The 16,655-nt window shown below is 33.0% G+C and overlaps 1 protein-coding gene across 1 annotated transcript in view; it reads right to left on the bottom strand.

Moving 5' to 3' along the window:
- The window catches only part of LRPPRC (leucine rich pentatricopeptide repeat containing), a 90,748-nt gene that overhangs the window by 25,885 nt on the left and 48,208 nt on the right, over nucleotides 1-16,655 (bottom strand). The window contains exons 25-27 of the mRNA XM_039887280.1: nucleotides 16,419-16,525; nucleotides 6,307-6,375; nucleotides 5,396-5,486 (exon numbers count right to left, since the gene is read on the bottom strand). Of these exons, the coding sequence (XP_039743214.1) occupies nucleotides 5,396-5,486; nucleotides 6,307-6,375; nucleotides 16,419-16,525 (267 nt within the window). The remainder of the gene's footprint in view (nucleotides 1-5,395; nucleotides 5,487-6,306; nucleotides 6,376-16,418; nucleotides 16,526-16,655) is intronic.

Here is a 16,655-nt window from a genome sequence, read left to right as displayed (position 1 = left end):
TGTGGTAATCTAGTCTTCACAAACAGCAAAAACTCAATATAATCATTAAGCATAAAATAATACTGCTTTAAATGTGTTCTTTTTAAAAAATTGATAAGTATCTTGATTGCGCACAGTCAGCTCTAGGAAGCTTTGGGCACAAATGTTCCATAAAACACAAGTTAATTTTTCTCAAAAATATCCAAATACTAAAATAAAACGAATGGAATTTTCCTAGCCCCCTCGACCCCTCACCTCAAAATTGGAAAGCTAAGTTTTTGATAACTAATGACTCCTGGAAGTAAAAAACACATTCACACTCCATTAGAAACTTGCAATAAAGAAAAAGGTAAATAATGAGTAGGAAGATTTCCCTGAGCCACACATAGATTGCGCTCCAAACTTTCACATAGAATATATTAAAAAGTGGCCTACACAGTAGAAATTAAAGTTCAGAGTGATTTTATACATCGTTTGATAACAAAATCAGTCTAATTAATACAAAACCCTTACATTTACAATCAATTTTCAAAACAAGACTCACATAAGCTAATTATGCTTTTCCTTCATTAAAATGTTCACATGTAATGTAAAATTCAATTTTATAAATGTAATTTTTCGAGTGTATGAATATACAAAACTAATTTGATTAAATAAAACCCAAGCCTTGGAACCTTTAAATCTGAAGAAGAGGAAGGTGGACCACGTCTGTTCCCTGCCAAAGGGTACCATGGGCTGTGGGAGACACACAGAAGTTTCCAAGAGCTGGGAACAGCACTGCTAGGGTGCTTTTTAGAGAGATGAATTTTTAAGCTAACATAACTATTCCAAAAACTGAAGACAAGGTGAGTAGACAATGAACAACACTGTGCCTTCGGACTGAAAGATTCTTCAGACTGGGAAGACAAGGTTTTTTTTCTTTTAAAAATGTCACAAAGTATATGAAAAGCTACTACCTGGGGAGGACAAGATACTACAGAGATGCACCTAATTCAAATGGACTATCAATTTATAACAAAAAAATATTTCAAAATGCAGGTGAGAATTACTGTATATAGCATTAAACAACTCAGTTATTTATATACACATAATATTTTTTAAGGGAAAAAAATTCTTGGAAATGTACCTGAACAATAAAATATGTAATAAAAATTTGAGGCAATGAAACTAATTGGTGTGCCAAAATCTGCAGCTGTGTGTAAAATCTCACAGGTGTGCAGAAAAGCCATGCCTTTCTTTCATAATATCCCTCTGGGGCTTAAAGTTCCTTCCACCAAGAAAACAACAATTGTTATTAGAAAAATAAAATAACCACAAACCTGGGCCATGACCAGGGAATGGACACTCTGCCTCTATAATACCACCACTTTCCTAAAACTCATTGTTCCCTCTTTAAATGAAAGGACTATTAAATGATCTCTGAGAGCTCCAAAACCAAAGATTTTTGACACTGTTAGTGAATTTTACAAGAATAGACACAATTGTGGTGCTACATGTTAAGGCTACATGACCACTGTATAACAACAGCTGGCAATTTATACATGGTCTCTATGGTATTGAACTAAGATAAAGATTTCTAGTTCGGGGTTTTAATTACAAAGCTGGTAAATTTTCACATATTACAATTTCCAAATTCCCATTTGTGAATCACCTGATTATAGTCCTGAAATATTATTCTCCTCTAAAATAAGGACTCCAGGTGGGACAGGAATTATGCCACATAAGCCTGCACTATTTTGTTTTGTCTGAAAGTAAGGAACTATCGAAGACTAACGGAAGTGTCGAAAGACCTAGAAACCCATGTTAGGGGTTCCCACTGGTCAAAGATTGGACAATCTGAACACCAAAAAGAATAATGCTACAACAAATTCAAATACAAACATATAAAAAGAACTAATGAACTCACAAATCAGTGATCAACTTTGGAGGTTCCAAGGACACCAGTACTTAAAATAGGCAATTAAAGGGAAAAAAGCAAGCATTTACCTTCTCCTAAGTTTATTTCATAGTAAATAAAAAAGGAAGCCACAGAACACAACGTACAGTATGAAACGTGTAGAGTATATTACAACCAAAATAATAGGTGTATATGTAAAAAAATATATAGATACAAATGGAGAGAGAATTGGAAAGATGGTCAGTTGAAAAGTTAACACTGAGGGGTGGACACAATGAAATTTTCACATTTTGTTCTGTATACCATTGCATTACTGGAATCTTTAGTAATTTAGAATATATTCATATCTTATCTGTGTAATAATAAAGGGAAAAAAGACCACATAATGTGAAAAAAAGGTCAATGGCCATAAGTATCTGAAGAAAACAGCACATAAATAACTTCTGAGGTAGAATACATGTTATGGTTGTAAATGTAGGGTTTTTAAAAACAGATTTGAATTATTTTTATTACAAAATTACAAATGTAAACTAGCTTTATTTGAGGATAGAATACTTTATGTATACAAAGAATAAAGTATCTTTACTTTGTATATGTAAAGAAGGAATTAAAGTGTTTAGAATATAAAAAAATGTTTGGTAAGAAGGTTAAAATATTGCCATTTAGAAATAACAGTATATTCCTTATGCAGGTGAGGGAGTTGTTTTATTCATGTAATGTTTGTGGTAGGTCTTAGTAGCTAATTTGGCAAGACTATCACAATGAAACATCAAATGTATTAGAAAGGATAGAACTAAAGTTTGAATTATGACACATTGCTGTAACCGATCACCTATGAACATCATACTATACGGAGTATATAGAAAGTAAAAGCAGTTTTAGTACAGCAAATATTTAAAGGTATGAAAATAGATGTACTTTCTATTTCTTAATCTACATTAGAGTTACATGAATGTTGGCTGTCAACCATTGCGCAATGGGTTTTTTTTGGGTGCATGTTTCTGTAGTATGTGTAATTCAAGACAAAATTAAGTATCTGTGTATGATATTGTTTTATTTACTTATTTTTATTATAATTATTGGGGTGTCACTAATAAAATCAAATAAGTTTTAAGCATACAATTCAACATGTCATATGCATATTGCATTGTGTGTTCACCACTCAGTTAGATTTCCTTCTATCACTAAATATTTGAGCCCTTTTACCCCTATCTACCTCCCTCTCCCCCAAGAGAGATTCTGTTTTAAAATACACAAAGCAAAAATGCTCAACAGTACCCCAAAATAATTAAGCCTCCTTTCAAGGACTAAAATTACATCATTCGAAGAATAAACTCATGAAAAATTCCAAACAAATTATTTTCAGGTAGGTAAACCAAATTATTTTCTCAGAAATCCAGAATCTAAAATCTGGATTTTTCAAGTACAATAGGACCACCATACGTTCCTTTTCAAATAAACTGAGTCTGCAGTGCTTTATGTAGTACTTCACATATTAAAGTAGTGGTCCAAGTTGGAAGGCAAAATGGAGAAGGGGGGCCGCAGAGGAGCTAACTTGCTTCTTCTTCAGAAAGAGAAGAATTAGGGTTATCACAACCAAATTATTTATAGCACTACAGAAAGTGGGAAGTATATAAATTAGGTTAAAAAGTATACTTCCGGCCCTTGAGCCCTTGAGCTTTTGAGCTACGCTTCTCTCACTTAGGCCTGCTTCCATTTCTGGAAGTGTACTATCACTTCTAATAAAGCTATTCTTTTCTGCTGTAAAAAAAAAAAAAAAGGTATACTTCCCTATAATCGTTTTTCTGGCTTCCAGCCTCACAAGAGGCCACCCTCTCAAGCTACGGAGCTCCTCAGACTATTGGCTCAAATACAGAGTGAGAAATTGGAGAGAGGTGTCCAACAGAACAGATAGAAGGGATCAAGAAGAAACTGGTAATAAACCTCAAAGACTGCTTACCTTTGAAGGAACTTTTAAGGTAAACTTAAAAAAACAAAACCAGCAAAAGATCAACTGCATAGCAAAAAGAAGTTTGTGAGGCTGACCACCTCTCACCCTTCCCATGACACCCACTGTACCATGTATATTCTTACAGCTGTTATTTCACCCTGAATTATCAGTCTTGGTTACAGGCTAACTCTTTCTGCAGAGCAACACCCTGTATCTCTGCAGTGCTCACCTCAATGACTAGCATAGTAAGGGAATCAGCTTATGTAGTCTTCTATGGGGACAATTTTAAATGCTAAGACTCATTTGGATAAATTTGGTATTTTTTCAGTATTTTTGAAGTTTGCCTAAAATTAGAATTTAAGTATGAAATAGTTCTTCAAAAGGAAGACAATGCAGAGGAAAGAGAGAATTCACACTCGAATACAGGCTATAATCCACAAATTAAGGACTAAATACTCAAAACATAACTTTTTAAATTCTATACAATCGATAACAATATCAGTATTGTGTGCCAGAATTTGATCATCATTCAAGCCAAAATTTTAAGATTGCCAATACACAGTGTAATAACCATAAGAATGTATGTGAAGTATGTACTTCAATGCAGCCAACGATTAAAATGTAAATTTTACAAGGCTTATTTTACTTACACCAACAAGATGTAAGATAAAGCTACCAATGATAATAAATACAAGTTCAAAAAGTAAATGACTCAACTTATTTGCTGCTGTTTGTTTGATGAAGAAAAATTTCCCATGAGAAAAGGAAGAAAATAAATCTACATCAAATATCTATGAAGCAAAAAAAAAAAAAAAAAAGTTGTTCCTTTCTACTCAAATACCCTAACGGCAAAGTTCCCGGATGTGTAAACTGAGATATTAGAGCATAGTTGATAACAGAGATCAAAGGTTTCAGTAATGTCAATCACTTTTAACTCTTAATACAAATACAAATTCACCCTAAGAATTAAGGGTGTGAACAAAGACTAAGGTACAAAGATGACTAATGTAGTGTTATTTTATAATATGAAAAACTGAAATCTATTGACATGTCTAGCAATGGACTAAGTTCTAGTATATCTGCTCAACATAGTATTTGTAGGTGATAAATGTAGAAAAATGTAATACAGACCTGAGTCAAACCTATATTGTAATATGATCATATTTTAAAAAGAAATTGCTTAGCAGTGAGTTTGTATATGCATTTTTCTGGAAAAACATCTATACTCATAAACATGTTGATGGTAACCTAGTTACAGCAGTGACTGATACATCTACCAGAGGGTTTCAATAAAAAGAAGAAAAAGAAGAGTCTATCGTGGCTCTGATGAAGATTTTTCAAACTTCTCATTATTGCAGTAAGAATGCAAGAAATTATAAAGATTGTATAGTGTCTATAACATTTTGTGATAAAGTTTAATCTGGCCTCTACTTGAGCCTCTTTTGAACTTCCCACATTTGACAATCCCTGGAGCTTCCTCGAAGACTGATATTTCTTTCCTGCCACTGCCTTCAACAGAGTAAATGAACGTCACAAAATGAAAACATGGGAACAATCACATTACTTACTATACAGTTTTAGCAGATTGTAGTACAGCTGGTCTCTATCACATTCAAATAGCTTCTGTGTCAGCTCCACTAACTTTTCTAGAGTTTCAACCTTAAAAATAAGATTTACAGATGGATCTAGATTGTGTAAAGGATATAGTACAGTTGACAAATCTTAATTGCATAATCCCTCAAATTAGCTTTATCCAAAGAGTAAATTAACTTTACTTCAAAAGGGCTGAGCATAATATGAATGTACTTAATGCCACTAAACTGTACACTTATAAATGGTTAAAATGATAAATTTTGTTATATGTATTTTGTATTTTATATAAAATTTTAACTTAAAAAAATTTTTAACTTCAAGAGTTCAAAGACTACTGAAGTCAAGAACACAACATGTACAATTATCTAGATAAGGGAACCACGACAAGGTGCCTTTTGGAGAATTCTAAGCTATTTGGGGTGGAGGACTGAGCGAGTATATCCTACATTTATTAATAAGAACACTCCTCCACCCAAACATTATACTACTCTTCTCCTGTGGCTTTTACTTGGCAGGATATGAACAGATATCTGGACTGAAGGAGAGGTAAAGCAGAAATTCCACTGGGCTCCCATCAAGCAACTCCTCTGGTCACTAAGGACTGAAGCAGACGTAAATTGCCAAGGAGAAAAGGGCAGCCTGCTCAAACCAACAACTACGATAAATAAAGCGAGCTAAAATCATCAGAGCTCAACTTAGAATTTTTAGGAACTACTGCACCTCAGGAACTAGAATTAAGCTATAGCTTATTTGGAAAACAACCAAAATAACATTGCTTCCATTAATAATGCTGTCTCTTAAAATCCCCAAATGCTCATAGGACATGCAGGACACTTGTTTTCTACTCACAGTTTTAGGTGCTTAAGACCAGAAATTAAACACAAACCTGATTACTTGAAATACATCTATCACAAAACCACTGAAGTCTTGCAGGTCGAGCTCTAATGCCTGGAGTCTGTAAAATAAGATAATCACAAGGCACACAGGTAAGGCTTTAGCTAAATGTTAATTTTCCCTCAAAAACAATTAGTTTTCCTTCTAATGCATCTGCTGCCTCCGTCCCAAACATATACACTAAAAGAAATCTATAACTTAAACCCAGTTATGAGAGATCTTTATCTTTCATAAAGTTATGAAAGATTAGAACAGAGCATAAAATGCAATCTATACTTAACCTGTGTCTAGAAAATTCCGGTTATTTTAAAATACTTCGAGATGAACTTTCATTTCATAAATCTTAATCATTAAAATGATCAAGCGTTCTTTAGTTGAAAAAGAAATCTTGAAATGATGAACTAAATCAACTCTAAAATATGTCAAATTAAACACACATACACACGCACTTCAGAGATCCCAACAGATTCGAGGAGCGAAAATTATTAATATGTTAATATAGACTTATACAAAAATAAATCAGTGGCTTTTTTTTTTTTCAGAAGAAACATGTTTTGTAAAATTTAGTGATAAAAGTATTCTGACTACCATAAATGCTTGCCTAGTATCTGAAACTAAATGTCTAAAGAAGTAAGTACTTAAACTAAGCTGAGTACTTAAAATCAGTCTTAGTTTATTTCAATAAAAGAGATGTTATATCCTCAACTAAAAATTACTAAGGTTTGGTCTCTAATTCTGGCTTCAAAGCAATTATTTTACAACTTTGGATACTAGAATAGAAGACAAACCATTTAACATATAATTCCAAGGATTTGTCACTGTAAGTATACTATTTTCATCATCTGTATGAGGGCTTCACCACTAAATACATTCCAATCATAAGGAAACGACATACTCATTAGCCCTGGCTGCTCCAGGCGAGGAGGTACTTTTACTCCACTCAGCTTTGTTGACTAAATCAGGTACTCCTCAAATCTAATCTCTTATTTATAAGTCCTCATTACTTTTTATTTCTTAAAATAATATTGTACGATGTTACATTAGGAACTGAAGCAGAAACTAACATCTCGGAGCTCTGGTAGAATGACAGAAAAACTGGTACAGTAGAAGTTTTATAAGTGTCCACATTTTGGGATATAAAAAATAATTTTTCAACAAGTTAATTTTGAAATATGTTCTCAAAAATCATTAATATTTACATTTCACATAATTTGTACTCAAGGATTTTCTCATATTATGTTTTGTTTCACATATATTACACTGAAAATGAAACCCACGTCGCCTGTATACAAAAAGCCCTTGAAAAAATACTAGATAATCCTCTTTAGAACATGGCAAAATGCAAGGGCTACATTCACTTACAACTTTCAATATTATTGCTGATCCAAAAACCAATGATCTAAATAGGACAACTTTTATGCAAACTCTTCCCTTTCGGGGCTGATTAATCTCTCTGTCACTGGCAGGACAGCTGACTTATATGGTAGACATTCCTATGTTTCATTTTGAAATTGAGAACTGTTTTCGCATATAAATTTCAATCATGAAAAGAACATCTAGGTCAGATTAACAAAATCTCCTAGGCTTCTGTCTACATTTCTGGCTTATCTCTTAACATCTTATTGAATTTTAAACACTGCAAGTTGAAAGCGAAAATAAAAAATGTAATAAAAGCACGGAGAAAAACAAAATTCTAACTGGGAAGCTGAATGTAACTTATCAAAAACCAGTTAATGTTTAATTAAAACAATGGACTCACCTCTAGTTTTTTGTTTTTGCTATATACAATCTACTTAATGGACAGTGAGCATAAAATAATTATTGTAATAAAAAAAACCTGGCATATTTGTTTCCACTTGTGTTACTGTGCTTCAAAACACTTTCTGAGGTTCCAATTTTACTACTAGGTTCACTTGCATAAGAACAAAAATTAATCCAAAATCAAAAATAATTTTCATTACTTAAATTTCATTACATTACTCTGATATAAATTTGCTACTGTTATAATAGGCTTTTATGTATACTAGTAAAAATAGATATCAAGTAATTATTACCTTTAAAGTGAAAAAGAAATGATTCTTTTACTTCAAGCTCTTCCTCAAGAAAAACAATCTTAAATTTGACTCAAATAGCAATTTTTAACCATTTTAATTTTTCTTGCCATTACTGCTAGAAACCGAAAATAGAAAACAAACAACTACCCCAAGCTTCACGTCTTCCAGTCAAAGAAGCATGAGGAAAATCAAGTGCATAAGGGAGATGGGACAAACAAAAAACAGGAACCCAACTATGTATCCTCCCAGCTGGGATAGCAAGGGAAGGAAAAAGGTATCATGGAACTTATTAAACCTTTCAGTAGTTGTCTTTTTCTCCAAAATCTTTAGAGAAGACTTAAAGATCATGTCTAATAAGGATAAAAATATGGATGATCAAGTCAAACTAACAGTCTACTTGAAACTAAACATGATTCACTTAACCAGGTATTACAGGAGATACTACGTAAACTAACTCATGACAGAGGGGTTATGAACTGGCATGAGAACGGATGTTTTTTGAAATTTCAAAGCCAGAGTCGTGGGGGGGGGAACCTAGCTCTAAAATCCCTTCTGTATATATAAGATCCATTTAGCCTGTTAAGGAAGGCAAATAAGGACAAAACCCTGAATCTCATCTAATCAAGAACAAAGGGAAGAGTAACAAAGATTGGGACATGGTTGTAATCCAAACTTTTGGTCTTAAACACAAAGTCATAAAAAGAAAGTTTTCGCCTCCAAAGAAGAGAGCAAATTTACTCTGGCTGCAGTGTGATGGAAGGGTAATAGCAGATAAGAAGAAACAAAAGATTCAAAAAAGAGTACTTTTGGAGAAAAGGTAAATTGTTTTGGTGAGATACTGAAGAGTCAAGAGATGATGGAGGTCATACTGAGATACATAAATTTATCAAATTAACACCTTATATACCTTAAACTTACACAATGTTATATCTTTTCTCATTTTTTTAAAACATGAGATCATGGAGGTAAAAATGAATAGGGGAACCAACAGAAAATGTGAAATCAGGACCTGATTTCAAATTACATGACTACTGCTAACTAAACAAGCTAAACACACACACTGAAGTATCTTTGCCCTAGTTACTTCTCAGTTTTTTTGTGAGGCTCATGTGAAGATGTATATGAAAATCATTTTAGAAGTATAAAAGTATTACCAATATTACTAGTTACACTGTTTACTTTAAAATTTAGGGTTGAAACTCAAGGTAAGAAGTTAGAATAAGATATGCTAAGAAAGTTTAAAGTAGACTCTTACTCATCTTTGTGTTTATATCATGAGAACTTACAGTACACAAAATGAATTATCCAAACTGTGTTAATTTACTTAAATGACCTGCAACACTTCCTTCCTGGAACGTGACTGAGCTACCTTAAAAGATACTTGACTAAAAGAACGAAGATTTTCCTTTTTTCTTTTTTACAAAAAAATACCATCTTATTTTATCATAATTCATAGAAAAGGAGTGTGGGACAAGAACTCAGGTGGCCTGGATTTTAGTCCAACTCTCTGCTACTAAGAATCTGCTACTAATAAAAGAAGTAACACCTATAAAGACAACAAAATGTCTGTCTTTATGTATCAGGGGCCCCAAAAACAGTAAAGACATTTGACCCACTTCTGAGAAATGATCCTAAATAAATATCTGAAAACCAAATATGCCTTTTAGGTAAAGATGTGAATTATGATGATTACTAATAGCGAAAATCTTTATTAAAGGAAAAATGGACAAATAAACTTTAGTTCACTTATACAATGGAATGATGTGGCCATTAAAAGTAATGCTTAGAAGAGTTCTTAATTATGTGCAGAGAAATTCAGAGTGAGTAGGGTGAAGAAAGTATTAAATAAGTTATAGGATTCAACTTATTTCTATTTTATATAAAAGAAATATGTATTGAATAAAGGATAGAAAAACCACAAAGATGACTAGATAGAGTAATGGAATCAATATAGAGTTTTTATACTTGGCATATTTTAAACAATAATATGTTTAAGTTGTATCTATACATGTGGGAAAAAATCATATTGATCATCATCACTGGTAAGACACAGATTAAGTTCACAAAATATATTTACCTGATATTATTATATAAACTTCTAAATATAATGTTTGAACATTTCCCAATGGCACATTTCATTCCAGAATGTGCCAGAAGAAGAATGGAAGGACTAGGGATAGCTGGTAGAGGATGAGACTGCAGAAAAGACAAAAGAGCTGACTTCAACGCAAGCAAGAAAGTCAAACAGAAGGTAATAAAACTAACATTTGTTAAGTGTTTAATAACGTATCAGACACTCCAGATGTGGTCTTAGTGTTATCTGATAAGAGTCTTAAGAGACAGAACAAGGATAAAGGATGAAACCACTTTCCTGCCTCCTAGCCTCTGCACAGGCAGTTCCCTCTACCTGGAATGCTTTTGCTTCCACTCTTTATGTAACTGGTTCCCAACTGGTCCTTTAGTTTTCATCCCAAATATCACTCCTCAGGAAGATCTAGGCTTTAAATAGTTCCTTTTGATATCACTTTCTCTTAACAGCAATTATTGCATTTTATTGATTTATCTTTTGAAGGTCTACCTCTATGACTAGACTGTAAGATGTGATCAATAATTACTTGTTGAGGGAAGGGGGGAGGTGGGAGGGGAGAGAGAGAGAGAAAAGGAGGGAAGAAGGAGGGAGGACAAACTGGTCAAACTGGGAAGTCACTGAAATGTTATAACCATCTTCTTATAGGGTTTCATTGAGGAAGTTTCAGATGACGAATCTGCAAATGCCAATTCTAAGGGTTCATGATGAGAGTTGCTGTATCAGATCTTAGTTTACCTCAAGTCAGAGCTCTGATGATCTCATGCCTTTGTTAATTCACTCTACTTTCTGCTACGGTCACTATTCTCCAATTATTAGATATCATTTGAAATGACTAAGTGTCTTAAAAATCCCTACAACTATTATCCTAATTCAGATCTTATTAATCTCACTGCCTCAAATCCCCTTTAATCTATCGTACATCCTCTGCTAGTATAAATTTCTTTTCAACACTGCTTAGAATCCATTGTCTTCAGAATGAACTCCAACCTGCTTATTCTGATATTGAAAGGTCTCTGGGGACAATTTACCCTTATAAAATATTTCTCACAAATCCTATACTACAGGATAAAAGAACTATTAGAAAATTGGAAAGTAAAATTTTCTTTGTTTGCATTTATGATCTTATATGTAGAAAATCCTAAAGAATCCACCCAAAAACTATAGAACTAATCAATGAATTCAGTCAAGTTACAGGATACAAAATCAACAAACCAAAATCAGTTTCACTTCTATGCATTGACAACAAAATATCTGAAAAAGAAATAAAACAAACCCAATAGTATCAAAAACAATATAATACTTAGGAATAAATTTAACCAAGGATGTAAAAGACCTGTACACTGAAAACTAAAAAACTCTGATAAAAGAAATTGAAGACATAACTAAATGTAAAATATCTCATGTTCATGGATTGGAAGAATTAATATTGTTAAAACACCCATACTACCCAAAGCCATCTATAGATTCAAAACAATCCCTATCAAAATTCCAAATGGCATTTTTCACAGAAATAGAAAAAAAAAAAATCTTAAAATATGTATAAAACCACAAAAGATCCCAAATAACCAAGGCAATCCTGAAGAACAAGGCTGGAGGCATCATACTTCCTGGTTTCAAACTATACTACAAAGCTACAGTGATCAAAACAGCATGATACTGGCATGAAAACAGACACATATACAATGAAACACGATCAAGAGGCCAGAAATAAACCCTTGCATATAAGGCCAACTAATATTTGACAAAGGGGCCAAGAATACTCAATGGAGAAAAGATAATCGCTTTTAATAAATGACTTTGGGAAAATGGGATAACCACATGCCACTTACAAAAACTAACTTGCAATAGATTAAAGACTTTAACATAAGACCTGAAATGATAAAATTATTTGAAGAAAACATAAGGAAAAGCTTCTTGATATTGGTGTTGGCAATTATTTTTTGGATAAGACATCAACAATACAAACAATGAAAGCAAAAATAAATAAGTAGGACTACATGAAACTAAAGAGCTTGTTCTGCACAGCAGAAGAAACAATCTGAAATGAAAAGGCAATCTATGGAATGGGAGAAAATATCTGCCAGTCATATATCTGAACAGGAGTTAATACCCAAAATATGTAAAGAATTCATATAACTCAATAGCAAAAATAAATAAATAAATCCAATGAAAAAATGAGCAGAGGAACTGAATATACATTTTCCCAAAGAAGATCTACAGATGACCAACAGGTACATGAAAAGATTCTCAATATCACTAATCACCTGAGAAATGCAAATCAAAACGCAATGAGTTATCCCCTCACATCTGTTATAATGGCTATCATCAAAAAGACAAGAGATAGGTGTTATCGAGAATGTGGAAAAAAGGGAACCCTTGTGCACTGTTGGTGGGAATGTAAATTGTTACAACCACAATGTTTGAAAAGAGTATGGAGGCTCCTCAAAAGATTAAAAATAGAACTACCATGTGATCCAGCAATTCTACTGGCTATATATCCAAAGGAAATGAAATCGGGATCTCAAAGTGATATCTGTACTCCCAAATTCACTGCAGCATTATTCGCAAAACCAAGACATGGAAACAACCTAAGTGTCTGTCTATGGATGAATGGATAAAGATGTGGTAATATATTATATAGAATGGAATATTATTCAGCCATGAGAAAGAAATCCTGACATTTGTCACTTGGATTAACCCTGAAGGCATTATGCTAAGTGAAGCAAATTAGACAAAAGACAAATATTGTATGGTATCATCTATACGTGGAATCTTAAAAAGGTGAATCCCTAAAAACAGAAAGAAGAACGGTGGTTGCCAAGAGCTCAGGGGTAGGGGTGGGAGAAATGGGGAGATGTTTGTTGGTCAAGGATACAAACTTCCAGTTATATGATGAATAGGTTCTGGAGATCCAAGGTAAAGCATGGTGGTTACAGTTACCAATGCTGTATTATTTACTTGCAAGTTTCTAAGAGCATAGATCTTAAATGTTCTCACCGCAAAAAAGAAATGGTAATTATGAGGTGATGGAGGTATTAACTAAAACTACTGTGGTAATCATTTTGCAATATATAAATATATCGAATCAATACCTCGTAAACTTACACAATGTTATATGTCAATTATATCTCAATAAAGCTGGGGGGAAAAACTGTTTTGCGATTTCCCCTTCATGCTTCTTTGCTCTACCACTAATACTTCTAATACACTTCCCATCAAACTCTCGAATGTTAAAGTGCTACCACATCTCTCGGTCTCTACCTCATGCCCCATTTCTCCAGAAAGTCTTGCCTAATTTCCTACAATGGGAGTAAGTTCTACTCTTGAACTCTTAGAATTATTTATGCTTTTCTTATAGCAGTTAACACTTCTCACTCTTACATAGCAATTATCTTCATGTAGTAATCTCATGTTCAAGGAGCTTCACATTAGCTTCTTAGGGCTTGATCTTAGTCTGAATCACTTTTATCTCTTACCTGCTTTCTTTTGGGAAAAAAATAACACTTTTTTTGAGTATAAGAATATATATGCTCATTATAGAAAACTCAGGAAATATAGAAAAGTATAAAGCAAAACACCAGCTATAATTCCACCCTCTTGTAATAATCCATGTATAGAAATAAAAGACTATGTTAAAATGTATTATATATAATACATAATATATGTATGCCAACTCATTTTAAAAACAAGTAGTCATATTATACACTGAATCTTACCTCCTCTTTCTTCATTTAATGTGAGCATTTTAATGACTGGTTTATCTTATCTCCCTCAGTGTTTCAAATACAAAGAAATTTCATTGTATATTCTGCTCTAGAAATTCAACCCTAGTGAATCTACCCATTGACATGACACCACTGCATTTTGCAGAATAATAAAAATGTTGCTCAGTGTTTATAATATTCTTTCATATGCTGATATTGTCTTAGTTTATTAATTTTCATTACTTCTTATATTTTCAATAATTCTTAGAAAACTATTAAGAGAACTCCAGGTACTGAATTTTAACAGTGAAAGAAAGCAAGTTCCCAACTTTAATTCAACTCCACGACCATTAAAAAAAGGTGATTGAAAATGTGCTTCAGTATATTCTCATATATTATCTACCTTGCTGTCCTATTCTAGGGTACTCCAGGGATTCTGTAAAGCTACTCTTTAACTTTAAAGCAATTTTGTACATATCCACTCTGAAATTCCGTCATCAGTAAACAGCCATTCTTAAGTGATTAGACTCAATGATGCTGTACATTGGCAATGCTTTAGAGAAATTAAGAGACAGTCTTCTCTTGCTTATTCATGTGACAAGCATATATCTTAAGCTAAGCACCATAATGTGAATTATGTAGGGTAAAGAGGACAACAAATCTCAACCTTTAAGGGGCAAAGAGAATTAATATTACTGATTACTACATAATCCAGGAAACATAGAAGTTGCTTTAAAAATACATTATATGATTGAATCTTAAAAAAAGATACTATATTCCCTTTTATAGATGAGGAAGCATAAAAAGGTTTAGTAACTTGCTCATTATCACACTAGCAAGTAGATGGCAAAAGGAGAACTCACTCTTATACTGTTGGTTCTTCCTATTGCATCTTCCTTATTACACAGAGGCACATGACTACTTATTGTAAAACCTCTCATTGCTATAATCTGAAGATCTTAAAGCGGTTAACGCTTCTGAGCTTCATTTTTGCTCTGATCAGTGCCCTGCTAATACTGATAACGTGCACACAGAGCAGCAGAACTCAACAGGCCAGCAGCTCCCCTCACATTTTCAGATATACCATGCACTTACAATGAAAGAACTGATACTGTTTTCTAGAAAATACAAATAGACTACTTGAGCTACAGAAACATTTGTCCAGGAAAGCATGTCTCACTTCCCTTTGACAGGAAGATCAATTGAGTTATAAGACAGACTAAAAGAGAAGAAAGATCTGAATTAACTTCACAGTCCTTCATTTATTTCCATGCTAAACTTTTCTCTGAAAAATATCAGGAGAAAATAATAATATTCTGGCCTGTATGCCTACATTTTCGATTTCATGACAAGCAGTCATCAATACATAAATAAGAAGGCCAAACACCACCTTTGTATACCATCCACCCTGGGCACTTTTGGAAAATGACACTGAGTTATGGCAAAGTATGATCTGAGAGAAATATGATTATCGATATATTTACAAATTTATTTTGATCACATTAAATATTTTCTCTTAAGATGATGGATCCATCTTCTGTAGAATGTCTTGCTTAAAGGACATAAAATTGTTTAATAGTGAAACTAATCACAATTAGAACAGACTTTATAGTTGCCCTTTGACTTATCAACCTTAGTAAAGCAAAATTTCAGTCAAGCCTAGATACAATATATTAATCCTAAATAGGCCAGGTTTGTTGCCTACCATTTCCCATAAGCTGCTTACCATAGTTAAAAAAAAGAAAAAGAAAAAATGAAAAACAAAAAAAGAAAAAAAAGGAAAAGAAGAAATTTTAAATTAAATGCCAAATAGTTGCAGACAGCACTTGTTTGGCTGATTAACTTGTAGACAAGCATTACAAATAAATCTGAGCATGGTCTGCAGCAAATTAAATTCCACTGCTTTTAAGAACAAAGAATTCCTTGGCAAAGAGGATTAGCAACTTTACACCCAGGAATGCCAGTTTAATTTAATTGTTCCACAATCCAAGATTTATGCAAATATCATTTTGATATATAACAGTGAATTTAACAAAGTGAGGAAACAAATTCAACATACAACCAGGCTGCCTTTTCTGAACTGTAATTATATACAATAAAGAAGCTGGCCGAGTTTTCCCCCACCTGCCCCATTACTGGGATTGAATTATATTAACATGAATCAGAACAAGTCTAATTAAAGGTTAAAATTTTTAAACATATCTTAATTAAGAGTCTAAATAGCTGTACAATTAGAATACTGTAGTTAAAATTGTACCTCAATGATCTTCTTGGCCTCCTTGTAATTTCCTGTTTGTAGAAAGGCAAAGAAGAGATCATAGAGCATTGTCATTTCACCCTGTTCTTGGCTCACAAAGTCCATTGCTAGAGAGGAAAGAAGAAAGAAGAAAAAATATAGAGAAACACAATATCTCTTGAAGTTCTGGAAAAATACAAAAAAACTTCGAAACAAATATTTAGAGTAACTTAAAGATTATAGCTTTGCCAACGAGTT

The sequence above is a fragment of the Pteropus medius genome, unplaced genomic scaffold (genome assembly GCF_902729225.1).
Source record: "Pteropus medius unplaced genomic scaffold, Ma_sr-lr_union100, whole genome shotgun sequence".
Lineage (NCBI taxonomy): Eukaryota > Metazoa > Chordata > Mammalia > Chiroptera > Pteropodidae > Pteropus > Pteropus medius.
This window is presented reverse-complemented; position numbering and strand designations above follow the sequence as displayed.